Raw genomic sequence first — 19,737 nt, forward strand, 5'->3', positions numbered from 1 at the left:
TTTGCAACCAAATGTGGGAGACCTTAGATATTCCAAACAGTGAATTCTGCTAGATCAAATAATCTTCGTTAGAAATAGCAAAGGTTTACATCATAAAGTTGCAATTAGGGATCAAAAAGTTTGAGATTGTGACAAAGACTCAATTTACCTCTAAAAAATGGAAATAGCATTAAAAGAGAAGTGAAAATTATAATTGAATTTCAACGGAAATAAAAACTAAGCAAATCATATCAAATTCCTATTCTTCTATTTAAATGGAATGTCAAATTAAATCCTGTTCATAAAGTTTCTTTAAAGTTTTTTTATTGACAGAAGACAATGCATTAAAGGGACTGTAAGCGTAATTTTAAGTGACTCTCCATGCAAAGATGACAAATAGCTGATTTCCCTAGGTTAAAAAGTGTTAAATTTTGATATTTCCTTTATGGTTTTCTGCAATATAAAAATGCGCAAGTCACTTTTGTAGAGAATCCACAATTGAAAAAAAAACTGTTTTCGAATAATAAATATTGATATTTAGATCAGACAAAGCTTTTAAGGGTACCGTTGTGAATCGGGCAACTTAATCTTTCCAGGGTTAGCCACTTGAAATTACGCTTACAGTCCCTTTAAGAAAACTCTAAATTCTGTTCTATGGATCGGAAGGAGGGGGGGAGGAGCTAATGGATTTATTTTTTATAAATATGTAATGATTCTGCAATTCTTAAATATCGGCTTCTGAGACAAAAGTGACAAACATAACTTTATATTTGATATTAATGTAGTCTACTAAAAATTTTACATGATGATTGCTTGTATGTTTAATCTATAAAATTCTGACAGAAATTATATATGTAATTTTGTGGTAAACATTTTCTTTTTTTAGAAAGGAATTGAGTCTTTCTTACGAACTAAAATTTCTAAAACACTATTTCTTTGCAACTTGATGGGGTAAACTTTTTATATTTCAAACTTAGATTATTTGATCTAACAGGATTCATACATTATTTGAAATATCTAAGGTTTACGAAATTTGGTTGCAAAGATATAGTGATTAGCAAATAAGAGTTTGTTGCAAATACTCAATTTCTTTAATGGAACAAATGAAAAATGAGGAACATAATGCAAAGGGTATATATAGTAAATACGTAAGTTAACAGATAATTAAGATAGTAAAGGATAAAAAAAGAAATGAAGAAGAAATAGAGAAAACAATGAATAAAATCACAAGAATGAAAAAGAAAAAAACATTTAGTAAGATATAAAATAAAAATCAGATGGAGTAGATCAAGTTATGAATTCTTCTTCTTTTTCTATTAGGAATACCAGGATAACCTAACAGAGAGACTCGTTATGTTTCCACTGCTTAATCTGGGTTCGTTGTTTTCAGAAAAATACTTTATTTTACCGAAGAATCGAAGAATAGAAATAAAAGATTTTCGAAACCTCCTACTTCAAGATTATAGATAAATATCGAGGTTCAAAGGGAAAATGGTGATCCAAGGATAAATTGTCGGATGGTAGGCGTCAGATTTGGTGGATTTATCTCACATATAAAAAGTGAAGCACTTGTCTTGCACGGCAGGTAAAACACTAAGATTAAAAATAGAAAAATATTTTCAAAATTATTTTGAAAGATCTCTTCTTAAGTTATGTTAATCTTTCTTAATTTAAAAACTTGATCAAGACCACTGTTATATATATAATAAAACAAGACATTTGTGTTTTTATATATTGCCAATAGCCGGCCACACGGCTGGACTGATTGAAGAATTTTTTTTTGTGGACACTCAGGGGTGGCCGAGGGGTGTTAAAGGCTAAAAAAATTCGATATTTTTTTCGTGAATTTTTTTCATTTTTCATAATTATTCTTTTATTTTTTTCCACGGGCAACGCCGGGCCTTTCAGCTAGTTTAAACTAAGAAATTATAACATTGATGCAGGGAAGAAAAACTAGTTTAAATTGTTTTAACTGATAAAGAGTTTTTCATTGTTTGAATGGAGCAACGACTTTACGTCTGGGTTTAAACTTAATCTAATCAAAAGTAATCTTCAGTTGGTTATATTTCACTTCAATCTCATGCAAAGAAGTTAATTTCATGTCGATTTACTAGCACCACTTTGTCAAGCAAAAGTATGAAATGCAAAGGAATTGAGTATTTGCCACAAACTTAAATTTTCCAATCTCTATATCTTTCCAACCTGATGGTGTAAACTTTTGAGATTTTAAACATAGATTATTTGATCTAAGAGAAAATCCGAGTCAATTCCTTTGTTTTCAACTTTTTTTACTATTTAATATTTATAAAAAGGGAGTGTTTAAAAAAAGAAAGACTTTGAACTTAAATAGAATAAACTTTATTAAACGTTACCCTAAATCAAATATAAGTATATTGCACTAATTATTTAGAACAGGGATCGTATTCTCCATGACTAAAGTTTAAGAACCAAATCAACGTTACGGAGTTTAGACAAACGGAAAAATCTCGGCAGTGGTTTAAAAACCCGATTATGTGAATTGTTTAAATTGTGCGTATTAGGTTTTCTTAACATTTTTGAATTAAAAAAATTTTAAAGTTAAAAATTAAAAGAAAATTCACAATTAATCAATTTTCTCCCAAAATGAAGAACTTTAGAAACCATCAACCTTCAATACTTGAAATATTTAAACAATTCAAAGTTAGGATTCGCCATGAAATCTGGTTTTGAAGAGAAACAAAGAATGATGTTGAGTAAAGGGTGTAGAGTAGGATGATATTAATGGTTTCTTAGGATTCTAAGAACGCGTATAAAAGGACGGATAAAAGTTGGATAAACAGGATGAGTATGTTTTCTACATATATGGATATTTACTGGCGTTGAGTGGGGGCCTGGTCCTAGAGAGAAGGTTGAACCTCAGCTCTGAAGAGAAAATGATATATAAAGGACAGAAATTCATGAAAACAGAAGGAATTGAAGGATTAGCGGGAAAGGGCGGGAAATCGTTATTAAGTTTCAGGTGTATAATTCTAGAGAGAATAGGTCCGGTGTGAAACTTGAAGGTCGTAGGAAACCCTAAACTAAGACCCATTCTGTTGCCTCTAGTCTAGTCTAGACCTGTTTCACATTTTCGCGGCATTTCTCAAGGTCTCTCCGTCCCAGGCAGTTCACCCTCATGACCTTGCTCACAGATGAAATTTAACGTAGTTTCCCAACTGAAAAATATTTTCATGAAAGGCAACAACGGTCGTTTTTGGCGCCAAACTATTTTTTTATTCTCTAAATGGAAAAGATTTCAGTTAGGAAAACACGGAGATAAGGATTTGGAGCATGATAATGCAAAACATGAAGATTGTACCATTGATTTTATTGATAAGGGATCTCTGCAATATAGGGCTGTACTCGTTATAACCTGGTTGTGCAGAACAACATTTCAATTATAAATAGAACAGGTTAATTTATAATGCAGTCAAGTGTAATATTTGAGCATTGGGAAATTTTATTGAAATGGAGAGTAAAGATTAGGACAGGAAAATTGGTATCGAACGAAAAAAAGGATGTTACCAAACAGGAGAAGGACAGGATATTTAGTCAAAAAAAAGAACGGAGACGATACAAAACAGGAAAAACAGGATTTCTAATAAAAGAAAGAAAAAGAGACAAATATGGTATCGAAGGAAAGAAAGGATATGCTATATTGAACAGGAGAAAGGACAGGAGACCTAAAAAAAGGAAAGAATACAACAAGGAAAAAGATAATGTATCGAAGGAAAGAAAGGATATGCTATATCGAACAGGAGAAAGGACAGGACACCTATATAAATGAAAGGAAAGGACACATGGGAGTCAAAAACTGTATCGGAAGAAAGAGCGAATACGATACAAAACAGGAGAAATTAAACAGGATTTATAATTTAAGAGAAAAAGATACAAGAAGGGAGACAAATATTGTATTGGAAGAAAGAACGGATACGATACAACCCAGGAGAAAGGACAGGGTTTCTAATAAAAAGATGAAAATGATACATCAAGGTAGTATGGTATCGAACGACAGAAAAGATAAGATACAATTAAAAATTGTTCAATAGAAATAAAAGAATTTTTTTAGTTTAGGGACTGAAAATTGTGTCAGAATATTTTAATAGAAAAAACATTATATTATTTAGTAGAAAAGACATAATATTGTTTAATAGAAAGGACAGAATAATGTTTAACAGAAAGAGCAGAATAATGTTTAAAAGAAAGGACAGAATAATGTTTAATAGAAAAGACATAATATTGTTTAATAGAAAGGACAGAATAATGTTTAACAGAAAGGACAGAATATTGTTTAATAGAAAGGACAGAAAAATGTTTAACAGAAAGAACAGAATATTGTTTAATAGAAAGGACAGAATATTGTTTAATAGAAAGGACAGAATAATGTTTAACAGAAAGGACAGAATATTGTTTAATAGAGGACATAAATACTAGCTAAACAGAAGGATTATGATACAATTTTAACACTTAGTGTTAGAAATGAGCCAAGTGTTAATTTTGGAACTAATGTCTCCTGTATTTGTCTCAAACATATGAACATTCAACAGCATATGAATAACATATTTAAAAACATATTTTGATACTTGAATCTTTAACTGAATTGAAACTGAAATTATTTTAGTATGAACTGTCACTGATAGGTTTAATTGTCACTGCCAGCATGATTCTAGATCGTAAACTCTATTTATGCATTTATCCTCATGCTCTAGTCATATATTCCAGTTCTGCCTTCTTTTCTTCCTATACATCTACATCTCAATGTCATGAACAGTTCGTTTTATTTCTATTTATTTTAACAATTTTTATATTTGTTTATTTTCCCTCTCAACTCATCTCAGCATGGTCTTAGGGTTTAAGAATAATGATTTTCATACCAGGATCTACCTTCTCATTAAGATAAGAGAAACAAGTTTTAGGCTCCACATACCCTGTTAGACAAGGAGGGATACAGTCAAGGAGGGATACAGACAAGGAGGGATACAGACAAGGAGGGATACAGTCAAGGAGGGATACAGACAAGGAGGGATACAGTCAAGGAGGGATACAGACAAGGAGGGATACAGACAAGAAGAGATACAGACAAGGAGGGATACAGTCAAGAAGGGATTCAGACAAGGAGGGATACAGTCAAGGAGGGATACAGACAAGGAGGGATACAGTTAAGGAGGGATACAGTCAAGGAGGGATACAGTCAAGGAGGGATACAGTCAAGTAGGAATACAGTCAAGGAGGGATACAGTCAAGGAGGGATACCGTCAAAGAGGGATACAGACAAGGAGGGATGCAGACAAGGAGGGATATAGACAAGGAGGGATACAGCCAAGGAGGGATACAGTCAAGGAGCGATATGGACAACTGGATGATAATGGCTTCTTAATGTTATAAATAATGTTAGTTTTTACTTAATTGATTTTATTTACCTTATTTATTTAAATTCATGTGAGTACAGTTTTCATCAGACATCAATCATCCGGTTTAGTAAGCATAGAAATGTATTAAAGGGACTCTAAGCGTAACTTTAAGTACCTTCCATGAAAAGAAAGCAATGCACGATTTACAACAGTTTTCTTGAAACTCTAATCTCATCAAAAATGTTAAAGATAACGTTGTTTTTCTGACTCATTTCTGTTCATTTCTCCATTGGAAGTATGGAGAAATGGATATCTAATTTGTCAGACAACGCTTTTCAGGGTACCGTTGTAAATCGGACATAGCCACCTTCGCATGTAGGGTCACTTGAAATTACGCTTACAGTCCCTTTAAAAGTATTAAATATAGGTAAGAAGAATGATGGATATAAAGATAGACAGATTGAAAGAATACTATGTGGAATGAAACGATAGACATAAATATGAACAGATATAAAGAAGAAAGATATGAAAATAGATAGATAGATAGATTCAAAAGTAGATAGATTGATAGATTTAAAAGTAGATAGATAGAAATAACGATAGATGGATATAAAGACAGATTAGAAATCTATTGTGTACTCTAGTATGTGTAGTTAGTGGCCCTGAACATCAAGGTTGATGATACAGCAGGGTGATACCCTCTTCTAGCCTTGGGAGGTTTCCCGCCCTTTCTCCAGGTTCTTGTATCCATAATGGATACAGTCTTACATACAGATAATACTACCCTGGTTCCTGTATCCATACTGGATACAGATATTACCGATAATACTATCCTGGTTCCTGCATCCATACCATGGATACAGTCTTACAGATAATACTATCCGGGTTCCTGTATCCATACTGGATATAGTCTTACAGATAATACTATCCTGGTCTTTTATCCATACTGAATACAGATATTACAATCATGGTTTCTTTATCCATACTGGATACAGATAATACATTCAATGTTCCTGTATCCATACTGGATACATATATTACATAACGGGTTCAAGTAACCATACTGGATACAGATATTACAGTCCTGGTTCAAGTATCACTACTGGATACAGATATTACAGTCTTGGTTCAAGTATCCATACTGAATACAGATATTGCAGTCCTGGTTCAAGTATCTATACTGGATACAGATATTATAGTCTTGGTTACTGTATCCATACTGAATACAGACATACAGTCTTGGTTCAAATATCCATACTGGATACAGATATTACAGTCCAGGCTTCTGTATCTATACAGGATACAGATAATAATATCCATGTTTCTGTATACAGGTTACAGATAATACTATCAATGTTTCTGTATACAGGATACAGATAATAATATCCATGTTTCTGTATACAGGATACAGATAATACTATCAATGTTTCTGTATACAGGATACAGATATTACTATCAATATTTCTGTATACAGGATACAGATAATACTATCAATATTTCTGTATACAGGTTACAGATATTACTATCAATGTTTCTGTATACAGGTTACAGATAATGCTTGTTTTGTATTGATTTTTCTTTTTTGAATTAACACTCTTAGCTTTAATCCTCTTTGGTTTTCGAATTGATTCTTTTTAATTTGAAAAGCCGCTCTTTGCATGGATTAAAATGATTCTACTTGATTATAAAAAATTTAGTTGCTTGATTAAACCCAAGATATTACCAATTTTCTGGCTGATATTCTTTAACTTTATTTAAAAATAAGGTGCACCTTCACCCCCCCCCCTCCCTTCTTCTCATAGGAACTGAGTTTTTGCCACAAATTCTGATTTTAAAAAGCTATATCTTTTTAACCTGATGGTGAAAACCTTTGATATTTCGAACTATCATAATTTGATCTAAAATGATTGATAGTTTGAAATATCTAAAATCATCGACATTAAAATACAAAGATATAGGTATAAGAAAATCAGAGTTTGGGACAAAAACTCAATTCCTTTGCAATTTCTTTAAAATACCTTGATAATCGTAATGCGAGATTTTTGTAACTTCATTTTATGAAAACATATCCGGGTATTTGTGGTACTTTGCACTTTCGACACTTCATTTAAATATCCGGGAATTAGCTGTACTTTTCAATTTTTGACAATAAATTCTAAATATCTAAATATCTATCCAAATATCATTTTTTGAAACTCAACAGCTACAGAGATTTGCGACCGTTTTTATTTAAACGACTTCCTCGTGCTTTAAATTGTTAAAAAATATTTTTTACTACAAATTCTGAAAGGTTCGAAAGATTTTCGACATTATATTTAGTGGAAAAAGAAGGTAAATTTAAAAAATGTGTTTACATTATTAACCTTCAATCCAGCCCGACCCATTTAATGAATTTATTTTTACCTCAGCTTAATGTTGCATGAGTTTAGCTCATTTGGGTTTTAAAATAGATAAAAACTTAAAGATACATAGATACTAAACATTGTCAGGAAATAGAAAGATAGCTAACTAGAAAGAAAGTTACTAAGCATGATAAAACTGACATAAAAAAGGTCAAGCCAACTCCCTGAAGTGTTAAAACTTTAGAAAATCAAGGTTGGCCCAGAGAGTCAAACTGAAACCCAATCAGAAAACGGAGAATTCGGGAGAGGTCAAGCAGACTTGAAGGTCGCTTCCTCGTGTTGGTTCGAGGAATTAAAGAGAAAAGTTCCCGCGTTTAATTAGTTTTTAGAAACATTTCAGCTCTTTCCGTCCTTACTCCTTACTTGCATAGAATCAGTTTATACATTAAACCAGGAAAGAAATACAAAAAAGACAAATTAAATATAAGAACATAAAATGAAGAAATATTTCTATAACCTAATAGGAGATTTAAAAAAAGAAAGATAAACTAAAGAAAGATAAACTAAAGAAAGATAAACTGAAGAAATATAAACTAAAGAAAGATAAACTAAAGAAAGATAAACTAAAGAAAGATAAACTAAAGAAAGATAAATTAAAGAAAGATAAACAAAAAAAGATAAACTAAAGGAAGATAAACTAAAGAAAGATAAATTAAAGAAAGATAAACAAAAAAAGATAAACTAAAGAAAGATAAACTAAAGAAAGATAAACTGAAGAAAGATAAACTAAAGGAAGATAAATTAAAGAAAGATAACTTAAGGAAAATAAACCAAAGAAAGATAAACTAAAGAAAAATAAATTAAAGGAAGATAAACTAAAGGAAGATAAACTAAAGAAAAATAAATTAAAGGAAGATAAACTAAAGGAAAAGAAACTGAAGGAAGATAAACTTAAGGAAAATAAACTAAAGAAAGATAAACTAAAGAAAAATAAATTAAAGGAAGATAAACTAAAGGAAGATAAACTAAAGGAAGAGAAACTAAAGAAATATAAACTAAAGGAAAAGAAACTAAAGGAAGATAAACTAAAGAAAGATAAACTAAAGGAAAATAAACTAAAGGAAGAGAAACTAAAGAAATATAAACTAAAGGAAAAGAAACTAAAGGAAGATAAACTAAAGGAAGATAAACTAAAGGAAAAGAAACTAAAGGAAGATAAACTAAAGAAAGATAAACTAAAGAAAGATAAACCTAAAGGGGCTAAACTAAAAGAAGATTAAACAAAAGGGCTTAATTTTTATAGAGAAAAATTAGGTTCCAGGCAAAGTGGGTTCCCAAGCTTGTGAACAAATTATATGAGAAATAAAGGTTAATTACAAATTGTTCAGATCATTACATTATTGCATAATCTGAATTCTCGAACTTACTAAGACGACATTCAAGCTCTTAAATATCTTTACGTAGTAAAGTCTGGAAGTGGGGATCAATTGGAGCTAACTTTCCCACAAAGACGTGAAGACGCGAACACCCTTAATTATCATTATGGTGGCGGAGAAGTTTGTGAACATAGTAACAGGGATGTCCCTGTAAATATTGTTTGTATTTACAGCTTTGTAGAGAGAAAAGAATGTGAAAACAAAAATCTGCAAAGACGACATCATCATACAGCTTTTCATAATTTTCTAAGTCTTCAGAACGTTTATTGAAATTATGAAAAAAGGTCAAACTCAATGGATCGGATATCGCCATTTTGTAAGACATTTAAAGTAAAGCGACAAAACATGTGTGTTTAGTATGTTACCTTCAAGGTGGCCAAATTGTCAAAATTCGTTTAAAATAAATCGTTACATTAGGCGATCTCTTGAGAACATAGAATGGGTGTCTTATCCCTTAGATTAACCATTAGACAGAGGAAGTCGTTTTTTGTCTAATTTTTTGACGTTTTTTAACACAAAGGACAATGACGGTCACTTCTGTTACCGAAAACTTCATTTGAAGTGCCGACCAGGCAGAACAAGTATGTTGCATACCTGCATTAGACACCATGAAACGGGATTATATCCCCTGCCCTCTATAGTAAGATTAATGTGCAGCTAGTATAAATTAAAGTTCGAATTAAAGTTTTTTATTGAAATAACAATAAATAATAAAGAAAACATATTTAAACAAACAAATAAGATAATTTTGGAATATCAATAATTGAATAAACTGGTTAGAAACTGATAAATCGTAGTCTCATCAGCTGTTTAAAATCTAATAAATTGCAATCTTATCAGCTGTATAGAAGCTGCTAAACTGCTGTCTCATCAGCTGTTTAGAATCTGATAAACGGCAGTCTTTTCAGTGGTTTAAAAGCTGATAAATTGCAGTCTTTTCGGCTGTTTAGAAGCTGATAAACTGTTTTTCTATCCGGGCTGATAAAGAGCTGGTGAACTTCTGAATTTGTTCGGTTGATTGACTAGCAGCTGATTTAAGTACTGATCATCTGTTTTTTGACCAACTGTTTGAGAAGCTGATAAACCAATTTATACTCTGAAACAGTTTTGAGTAAACTGGGTCGGTGGGATTTGATGGTTGCAGCTCCCTGGATTAACAGAAATTATATCTTTTAACGCCTTTTCATCAACCTTCCAATCCACGATTTCCACAACTCGCTACGCTCTGGATGTTTAGTACATTTGTCGGTGGTTTTATCAATAAGATGAAGACGATTTTTCTTTTTAATTTTGATTTCTAACAAGCTTTTTTTCATACTCTATGTTTACAAAGAGAAGCTGTTAATTGACAACCAGTTTCTCTTTGTGCTCATGTTTATGTGCATCCATGCTGTTTGAAAGCTTGGTAGAAGTACAAAATTAAGATCAAAAGTGGTATTGATTGTATTGATATAGAAGACGACGACTGTAGGAAAAATTGGTCGAGAGAACTCTTGGTAAAGTGAAATTCTCTTAATTTCCTTGTAATGTAGTTTTGAATAGTTGTATCAATTCTTCCTAATACTTTTAATTTTTGTCCCCCACCCTTGACGAATGCAGGAAGTTTATAGGTTGAAAACTAATAAATAAAAATTAATCTAATCCTATTTTTTATCTAATAAGTTAATTTCCGTTCCTGGATAATATCAAACTCGTTCTCCCTCTGTATCTGATCCCTGCAGTAGGATAGTAGAGTGTAAACTCCAACCTTGCTCCGACCGTCTGTTGAAACAACAATAACAGGTTGATGAGCTGAATCTTCCAGCTCCCAATCCTTTACTCCTTGTAGCAGGGGGAGCAAACCTGTAAAAGTATTCTATTGTCCAGGGGGGTATTTAAAGATTTTCTAGGGGGGGATTAAAATTTTAAATTTGCGCCCCCCCCCCCCCCAGAAAAACATATGATGTATTTCAAATTATTGGTTTTAGCTGGGTTTGATTTCAATTTTCCACTCATTTCTGGCATTAACAAACTCTATCAAATAAATGCTTTCTTTCCTACCCTTCAGCTTTTACCTTGTTTTATATCTTTCATTATAGTCATTCATTTTACATTAACCCCCCATATATATTCCCCTGCTATTGTTAATTAGATTTAACAATAATCTTTTTTAAGTTTTTTATAAAAGATAAATACAAGTTTGAGTAAAATAATTTTATGAGTATTACAGTATTCCAATATTTCCACCTTGTAAAAGAAATCTATATATATTTTCAAATACAGGGTGAGTAAAAAAAACCGGGATCATCGATGTTTTGAATTTTTTTGAATTTTTTTATCACATTTTATTTTTATATGCCTAATTTCCGAACAAAACAAAAAATCAGAAAATTTTGTCCAAAATGAATTAAAAGGTATTGTTTACAAGTTGAGGAATATGACCTGAATGCCATGTTTCTATTTGGAAAATCTTGCATCTCCGGGGTGGGATAGCAACACCAGCGACCAGAGAGGAGAGAATAGGAGCTTGACGTCCTTGGTTCTCTCCAACACAAGGAGCCTAAAAACAGATTTAAAGGGACTGTAGGCATAATTTCTAGTGATCCTCCATTTGAAGGGTGACGTGCCTGCCTGATTCACAACAGTACATTTTTAACCGTTGACTGATCAAGGATGATGGACGACTTTACCGTATTTATCTATAAAATGTAATTGTTGATAATTTTGTTTGACAGCTGTTTTATATTAATAACGTATTGATATTTTCCTTCTAGAAGTAGCAGAAATAAAATTATATTGAAATTTTTGAAAATTGCGTTGGACATTGCATGTTAGGGATTCTCGAGAAATATAATTATGTTCACGCTGTACACTGGTGTACACTCTGTGGTAACTTGAACACCATTTTAGAGATGAACACACGGATTACTCTGTTTTCAATGATAACACAAAGGTTTAAAGGGTGATGTTGTGAATCAGGCATAAATGAAGGGTTATTTGAATATACGCGTTTACGTTATAATTGCAAAAAGTACCATCTGACCCCGGCACAGGAAATATTATTGATCGTGCATTTAAATCACATTAAACCACAGTTAGCTTCTATTTTGAAAAAAAAGCGATATTCCGGGATTTGAAACTTTGTGACAGTGTGTCCCAGTTAGCATGATAACTTGTGAAGAGTTTTTGGTACAATCGTCGTATATATTATATTGATATAAACTACTGTATTTTTATTCATTTTTAAACCACCCTCTGAGATTTCAATTTTGAAGACGATCTATCATTCTTTGTGTCAAGAAATCACTTTACCTGGGTTTTCCTATGTGGAGATAATTCATGTCTCCTGCAAAAAAATCAAATCAAAAGTATCCTTTCACAAAGTGATCTTGGAGCTACGTCTTCTAATAGCTCTTCTTGAAACCCCCTCCAAACGTTTTTGGCATTATACTAATTTTCAAGGTCAGGGTGAGGCTAGGTTAATATAAAAAAACAGTCACGCGAGGTTGCGAGGTTGAGAAGGTCACGGCTCCTACATTCCTGGAGCATTAAACAGTCAAAGACTGCTCTAAAATTCTTTCAATCTATTTTCTAGAAGTTAAGTAATTCAAACGAATTCATTTTTGCCACAAACTCTGAATTTCTTATCCCTATATCATAGCAACCTAGAAGACCTAAACTATTTCAAGCTATGAATTCTGTTAGATCAAATAATCTAAGGTAGCAGCATGAAAGGTTTAAGCTATCAGATTTCAAAGATATGGGGATAAGGAAAAGCACAATTAATTTGTTCTAATGTAAAAAGTATAATCTAAACCATGATAGAATTAAAGATAATACAGAGGCCGAGAATTTGAACCACTCCTAAACGCGGTTCAAACATTCGACGAGGTTCAACTTGCAATTTTAATTAGTGTTTCGAGTTTGAGCCAGCGTGCAATTTGAACCGGTGATTGGCGATTCAGCGGCGCGGTTCAAATTAATTAAATTCGGCCTCAGATAAAACAAAATATGTGACTGTTACATTAATTCAACAACTCTAATATCATTTTAACTGTATCGCATACTTACAAATATGCGTAGTGTATGGGGGAGATAGCACGCGAAACTAATAAGCTCTTTGTATGTCCTGAATGTTTCGGAATAAATCTCAGTCAAGATATCATCTTTCAATCAATAAACATTTAAAAAGTGTTATATAATTTACCACAATACTTATTTTTGTTTTGGGGCTGCCAAAAAGAATATTTTTTTCTTCATTTCTAAAACTATCATTAATCAAGAAAATGGATTTAAGTTTCGGACATTTTTTCACACAGGCCGAGAAAGTTATGCGGATATAAAGTTTATGTTAAATTGTTAAAATAAAATTGTCTAAATTTTTCAATTTTTCAATCGAAAGATTAAGAATTAAAATCATATTTTTTCATACCTCACATCCAGAGAGAACACGGAGAATCCATCATTTTCATTATTTAATCCAGTACTAAACAATATAAGCTTTAGTAATTATTCTTCCATTATTTTCATTATTTAATCCAGTACTAAACAATATAATCTTTAGTAATTATTCTTCCATTATTTTCATTATTTAATCCAGTACTAAACAATATAATCTTTAGTAATCATTCTTCCATTATTTTCATTATTTAAGCCAGTACTGAACAATAATTAGTAATTATTCGATGGAAACAACCAAGCCAATTTCGTTTATGAAAACTAAAAAAATAAACAGACCAACAATAGATTTTTCTTAATTTCAAAAGTTAACAAAATAAGAATCAGAAATTCCAGAGTCTTATTGTTTTTTTGAAAGGTCTAGAGGGTGCTAGAAGTGTGGCACCCATCTGGTAATATATTCTTCGGTTTCTGATGATGATCTTTTTGCAGATTTACAAAAAATGTTTGCTCAAAAATATACAATGAGACAAACTTTTTTAAGTTACCGCACAAATATTGAACTGATAATTTCATAGCTAAAATTGTTATTAGAAAGGTAGGAGTGAAGCCTTCAGAAAACTTTATATATAAGTATACCTCTCTACACTAAATACAGGCCCATATTTGGTAGATTTGCCTTGCTCCGGCCAGAAAGCTGGAAACCTTCCACTTGGTTTTATTTTGTCTAAAACCACGACGGTAGAAACCTGCTCAGAGAGAATAATTCTAAAAAAGCTTTTATTAATTCTTCCCTTGACTGCGTTATATATTGTACGATCGTCATTAAATTTTTAAAAATTTTGAAAATCCGCGAAATATTTTGTGAAAATCCGCGAATTATTTTTGTTTTGTTTTACGATGTACACAAAGAGAACATGTTCACAATTAATTTAGGAGATGGGCGCGAAGCACCCTCTATGGCTAGAAAGAAGGGCGCGAAGCGCCTTGAATTTCTAGTAATTCTAAAAAAGCTTTTATTAATTCTTCCCTTGACTGCGTTATATATTGTGTGTTTAATAAGCCATTATTAAATCTAATATACAAGATAAAGATAATTTTATTAAATCTAACATATTTAGATCTAAGAAAAAAAAATTTGATTCCAATTCGTTTAATTTTAATTTAATCAATATTATTTCTCCCTCGTGATCGTAGACCATTGACCAAAAATCTGAGATTGTATGATGAAGTGGCCACTCAGTCACAATAAATTCCTAAAATAAAAAATAAGTTAACATGTTTTAATCTACAATTTAATCAGATCTGCTAAACTAAATCTTCGTTGATAAATATTAATATTTGAATACCTTAGATCTCAGAAATCCGTTTACAAAGACAGCATTAATATAGTCAGTACATGAGTTCCCCTAGAAATACTATTAATTAATATAGTCAGTACATGAGTTCCCCTAGAAATACTATTAATTAATATAGTCAGTACATGAGTTCCCCTAAAAATACTATTAATTAATATAGTCAGTACATGAGTTCCCCTAAAAATACTATTAATTAATATAGTCAGAACATGAGTTCCCCTAAAAATTTGAATTACTATTAATTTCTAGACTTTCAAAATTTTCAAAAGGGCCTCAAATATATTTCAAATTAAAGAAGACAATTTCTTAACTATTTTATATTGTTTAATTTAATTTTTAAAACGTTTAAAGGGACTGTAAACGTATTCAAAAGTGACCCTTAATTGATAGAATGGTATGTCTGATTCGCAATGGAACCCTTTAAAAGCGTTGTATGATAACGTAAAAAATAAAATATAATAGGCCGAATTTAAAGAATTTGAGCCGCGGCTTGAATTTAAGACGCGGCTTAAATATGGTTGGTTCCATTTAAAATTTTATTCAATGTTTCAAGATTCAAGCCGGCGCTCAACTGAAACCGATTTTGGCGGATTTGAAACGCAGCTCAAATTCATTAAATTTGGACTCATGTTGTTTTTTATTTTTGGAAACTAATTATTTCTATCTCTGGTGTCTCTACAAATGTGACTTTCCTATATCGGAAACAATGGAGAAATTATCAAATTAAACACGTTTTAATCTAGAAAAATGCCGTCATCTTTAACAATATTGATCAGATAAAGATTTCAAGGGTACCACTGTGAATCGGGCATACCCCTCTTTTTTCTTTTTTTGAAATGAAGGGCCAATTATACAAACAATGACAGTCTCCTTTTGCCGTTTTTTCTTAATTAACCTGGAATGATGATATGTAGGGTCTGTGTGCATCTGGAGGAACATTTAAATAATCTCTATTCTTCCACCTGTTATCTTCTCTATGCGCCCCTGCACAGTCTCCCTGTCCTAATCCAGGGACAAGACTTAATACTAGACTAAACTCATCCTGAAATACATAGATGTCAGGCCACGTCCTGTGCAATTAAACAATGTATACGGCAACATGTATCACTCGTGTACAGTACAGTGCCATATTTACAATTGTGTATAGCGCCATGTACATAATTGTACAATGCCACGTACCTTGATCTGCTTATCTGGAGTTTCATCTACTTAAACTGTACCTTGATCTGCTTATCTGGAATTTCTCCGTCCTGAATCAAGTTCTTTAAACTACATTTCTTCCTGGAGAAAATTTATAAAATAAAATGTTTAAAATGAGCGAATATTTTAAATTTTTTTAATTTGATGATACTAACCTATTTAATCCTGCAGTTATATATCTATGTATAAGAGTATATACTAATCTATACTGATGTTCTGTATTTATCAATCCCATCCGTTCTCTCCTAAACAACCCAGATTAAAGCTAACATAAGATTTGATTAATTTATAAAATATTATACTAAGAAGAAAAATGAAGTATGAATGAAGACAGAGAAGAGCACGAACGGATGGAAAAGAAGAAAGTAAAAAGTAGGAAGTAGGGGGGGGGGGGGGGGATCAGATTCAAGTAAAAATCTTGGTTTCCTAAATTTGATGAACTTGCTGCAAATATCAAGCTTCTCCTCATTCTCTAGCAACCTTCATCCATATTCAGGTTTAGATCGAAGTTGTCAACATAGTATTAGACAGTTTTAATAATTATTAGACATGAGTCGTGGCAAGTTTAAATTTCAATGATACCAAGGGTGTTGAATTAAGAAGTCAAGAATATGTCCGAGTTTTTAAAAAAGATGAAAATACCTCTAGAAATATCTCGTTTTAAGGGAGATATCATAAATTTTAGAAATATCAAGGTTTAAAAAAAGGGTATCAAAAAACTACAAAAAATAAAATATAAATTATAAGAAATTAGTTGAACCCAGAAAAAAAACGCAAAAAAGTATTTTTTTGTATAATGCAATTTTCATAAAATGCAAATCAAAATATTTTAGTAAAATAAGAAATCAGGAAAATAAGAATTAAGATTGCGAAGGTTTCCTGATATTATAATCTAGAAGAATATATACTCCAGACCTTCCTCCTCCATCGTTACAGTGCACTACACAGGGTCCTGACACAACAATATTATAATACCAGGGAAGTACAGGGATTTGGGATCAGGGGTTATAGGAGTAAGACAGGGATCTTTGGAAAAGGATTATCATGGTGAGATAAATAAGGAGATTAGAGAAATCAGAAAAGGGGGATTAAGATGACAGAAATCAAGAAAGAAGGGATAAAGATGAAAGAAATCAAGGAAGAAGGGATCAAGATGAAAGAAATCAAGAAAGAAAGGATCAAGATGAAAGAAATCAAGAAAGAAGGGATCAAGATAAAAGAAATCAAGAAAGAAGGGATAAAGATGAAAGAAATCAAGGAAGAAGGGATCAAGATGAAAGAAATCAAGAAAGAAGGGATCAAGAGGAAAGAAATCAAGAAAGAAGGGATCAAGATGAAAGAAATTAGAAGAAAAGGGATTAGAATGAGAAACATCAAGAAGGAAGGCCGAAGGGGTTAGGATAAAAGAAATCAGAAGGAAAAGGATAAGGAATAAGGATGAGAGAAATAACGAGGAGAAAGATTATGATGAATAAAATAAGGAGAGAGGATATCAGGATAACACAAATTAGGAAGAAAGCGATTATGATGAATGAAAACCGAAGGGAAGGGATCATCTATCTACATATATACAGTTGTAACTTCTGTTTTTCTGTCTGTCTGTCTGCTTGTCCGACCATAGCTTAAAAACCCCTGGACCGATTTGCCTCGAATATTGATTGGAAACTCGGGAGACCCACGGGAATGTTCTTAGATTGGTTTTGAGAATATAAGTTGAGTGGTTTGACTTTAAAAGCAAAAATCTAGTTTCCAGGTAAAATCGTTCAAGTGCGGGTAAACGGCAGGAGTAACTTTAGTAATCTGGGCAGTGCTGGGTTCCCAAGCTAGTGATTAATAAAATCAGGTGGGAAAGGATCAGAAAGAAATTAGGAGAGATGAATCACGAAGATAGGAATCAGCTGTAGATTGAAGGGGTGCAGGGAAACTATACAAAGTATGGGACGGGGGAAATATCTGTCTTTAATCCCCCAAGGGACAGAGTTTCTGATTTAAAATTTTTGAGTGCTGAGCCTCTACCTTTAGATTTGCTATTCTCTAGAGCTTCAGATACACGTCTCTGATAATCAAGCAAGGTTTCATTTACAGGAAATCCGTAGCAGGCCCAGTCCGTATACTGAAATTGAACCAGCTCTCTGTTCTCTTCTCCGTCCAGACGGAGCAGGATCCGTCGTTCAATAAAGTTTGCGTATTTTGTCTCAGACAGGGTTCGTATTAGCAGATTTTCATATCTGAAACATGGGATTTATTTCTTATCAAAACCTCTAGAATTGGAGAGTAATAGATCTCAAATTGGTCCCAATTTTTTAGGATTTACAAATAAGCGATCAATTAAGCTTAACCCATCTCTCATTTTTCAACACTCCGAGGATTTGACCAAAAGATCATTTAATCTCCCTGTGAGAAGGAAACTTTTTTAACTCATTCTGTTCCTTTAAAAAGTTTTCATCTCAGGAACATTTTTAATTCGGTTTTACCTTTCAAACTTATGTACAGCAGGCCAGTACTGTACACACATCACTGATAAAAAAAGAAATTAGAGAAATATTTTAAAAAATCATAATATTGTTTTACCTTTAATAAAATCGAATGTTCTTGTCAGCATTGCAATAACAGGAACTTTCTCATTCCAGATCATTCTCCAGAATTCAGGAACTGTAGACTCAAGGGGTCCTAGGTTTAACATAGTTAAATACTGTAGACTCCAGGGGTCCTAGGTTTAACATAGTTAAATACTGTAGACTCCAGGGGTCCTAGGTTTAACATAGTTAAATATCGATCTATCATCATTTATAAATGAGTTGTTTATGTTTCCAACCTTGTGTAACTATATAGTTCCTAGAACCTACTCCGGTGCAAAGAGAAGCATTGATATACGTCCCATCAACATCAATCCTGTTGTAATCATACGGAACAATATCCTGGTTCCGGTTCCGAACCTGGTTCTCCGGAGTTCGACCGACTTCCGTCTCTAGATCTTCTGTCGGAGCTAATCCCGCGGAGAATTCAAGTTTGAAGATCACAAGATCCTTCTGTCTATCCTAGGTTTATGGGAAATGTAAGGTTAAAAAATGTTAATAAAATTTAAAATTTGGTTTGGGTTTGAACCTGATAGGCCTGCTTGAAATCATTGATTGTGATCGGAGAAGTTGGAAGTTGACATCCAACCCCTTGCTGATGAGCTAACAGATAATCTTTCAACACTTTCTCATTCTCCTCCTAAACAAATTTTAAATTTGAAAAAATAAAATTAAAATCATAATTTTGAAAGATTTGCTCCAATCCATTTTTTGTTGAAATTTGTATTTGGTCACCTTTTTCAAGTTCTTTGGTCTGCTGACGATCTTCCTGTAGTATTTGAGGTTGAAGACCGCCAAAAGGAACAGGGTGAGAAGGATTGAACCGAACCATGTCCAGGCTCCTTCCGTAACCATACAACAGGGTTCACGATCTTTATCTGATGCTGGATAAATCCATGTATCCGAACCTACATCCATCCTCACTTTATCAAGATTTTATTCCCTCGATCAAATTCGATAAAGTATTCTTGAAGTTTTGAAAGGTCTGTAAAGGAATCCTGTCTGCTTGTAAACTGTTCTCTATATACGCGCACCGTGCACTCAGTGCGCGCTTCACATCAGAAACCAGTTTCCGTATTTTCACCTGGTTTTCTTATATC

The 19,737-nt window shown here is 32.5% G+C and overlaps 1 protein-coding gene across 1 annotated transcript; it reads right to left on the bottom strand.

Moving 5' to 3' along the window:
- Positions 1 to 9,799: 9,799 nt before the first annotated feature.
- On the bottom strand, positions 9,800 to 19,580 carry LOC111698913 (receptor-type tyrosine-protein phosphatase F). The gene is made up of 19 exons (XM_023469387.1): positions 19,373 to 19,580; positions 19,167 to 19,277; positions 18,877 to 19,099; positions 18,633 to 18,731; positions 18,536 to 18,578; positions 18,078 to 18,289; positions 16,941 to 17,013; positions 16,488 to 16,541; positions 16,217 to 16,306; positions 16,082 to 16,142; positions 15,757 to 15,903; positions 14,853 to 14,912; positions 14,688 to 14,759; positions 14,143 to 14,252; positions 13,538 to 13,591; positions 12,418 to 12,451; positions 11,548 to 11,665; positions 10,802 to 10,968; positions 9,800 to 10,274 (listed from the first exon to the last, which is right to left on the bottom strand). Exons 1-19 carry the CDS (start codon positions 19,553 to 19,555, stop codon positions 10,161 to 10,163), a joined length of 2,025 nt encoding a protein of 674 aa, XP_023325155.1. The 5' UTR covers positions 19,556 to 19,580; the 3' UTR covers positions 9,800 to 10,160.
- Positions 19,581 to 19,737: the final 157 nt, after the last annotated feature.

This window comes from Eurytemora carolleeae, unplaced genomic scaffold (assembly GCF_000591075.1).
Source record: "Eurytemora carolleeae unplaced genomic scaffold, Eaff_2.0 scaffold41, whole genome shotgun sequence".
In the NCBI taxonomy this organism is placed as follows: Eukaryota; Metazoa; Arthropoda; class Copepoda; order Calanoida; family Temoridae; genus Eurytemora; species Eurytemora carolleeae.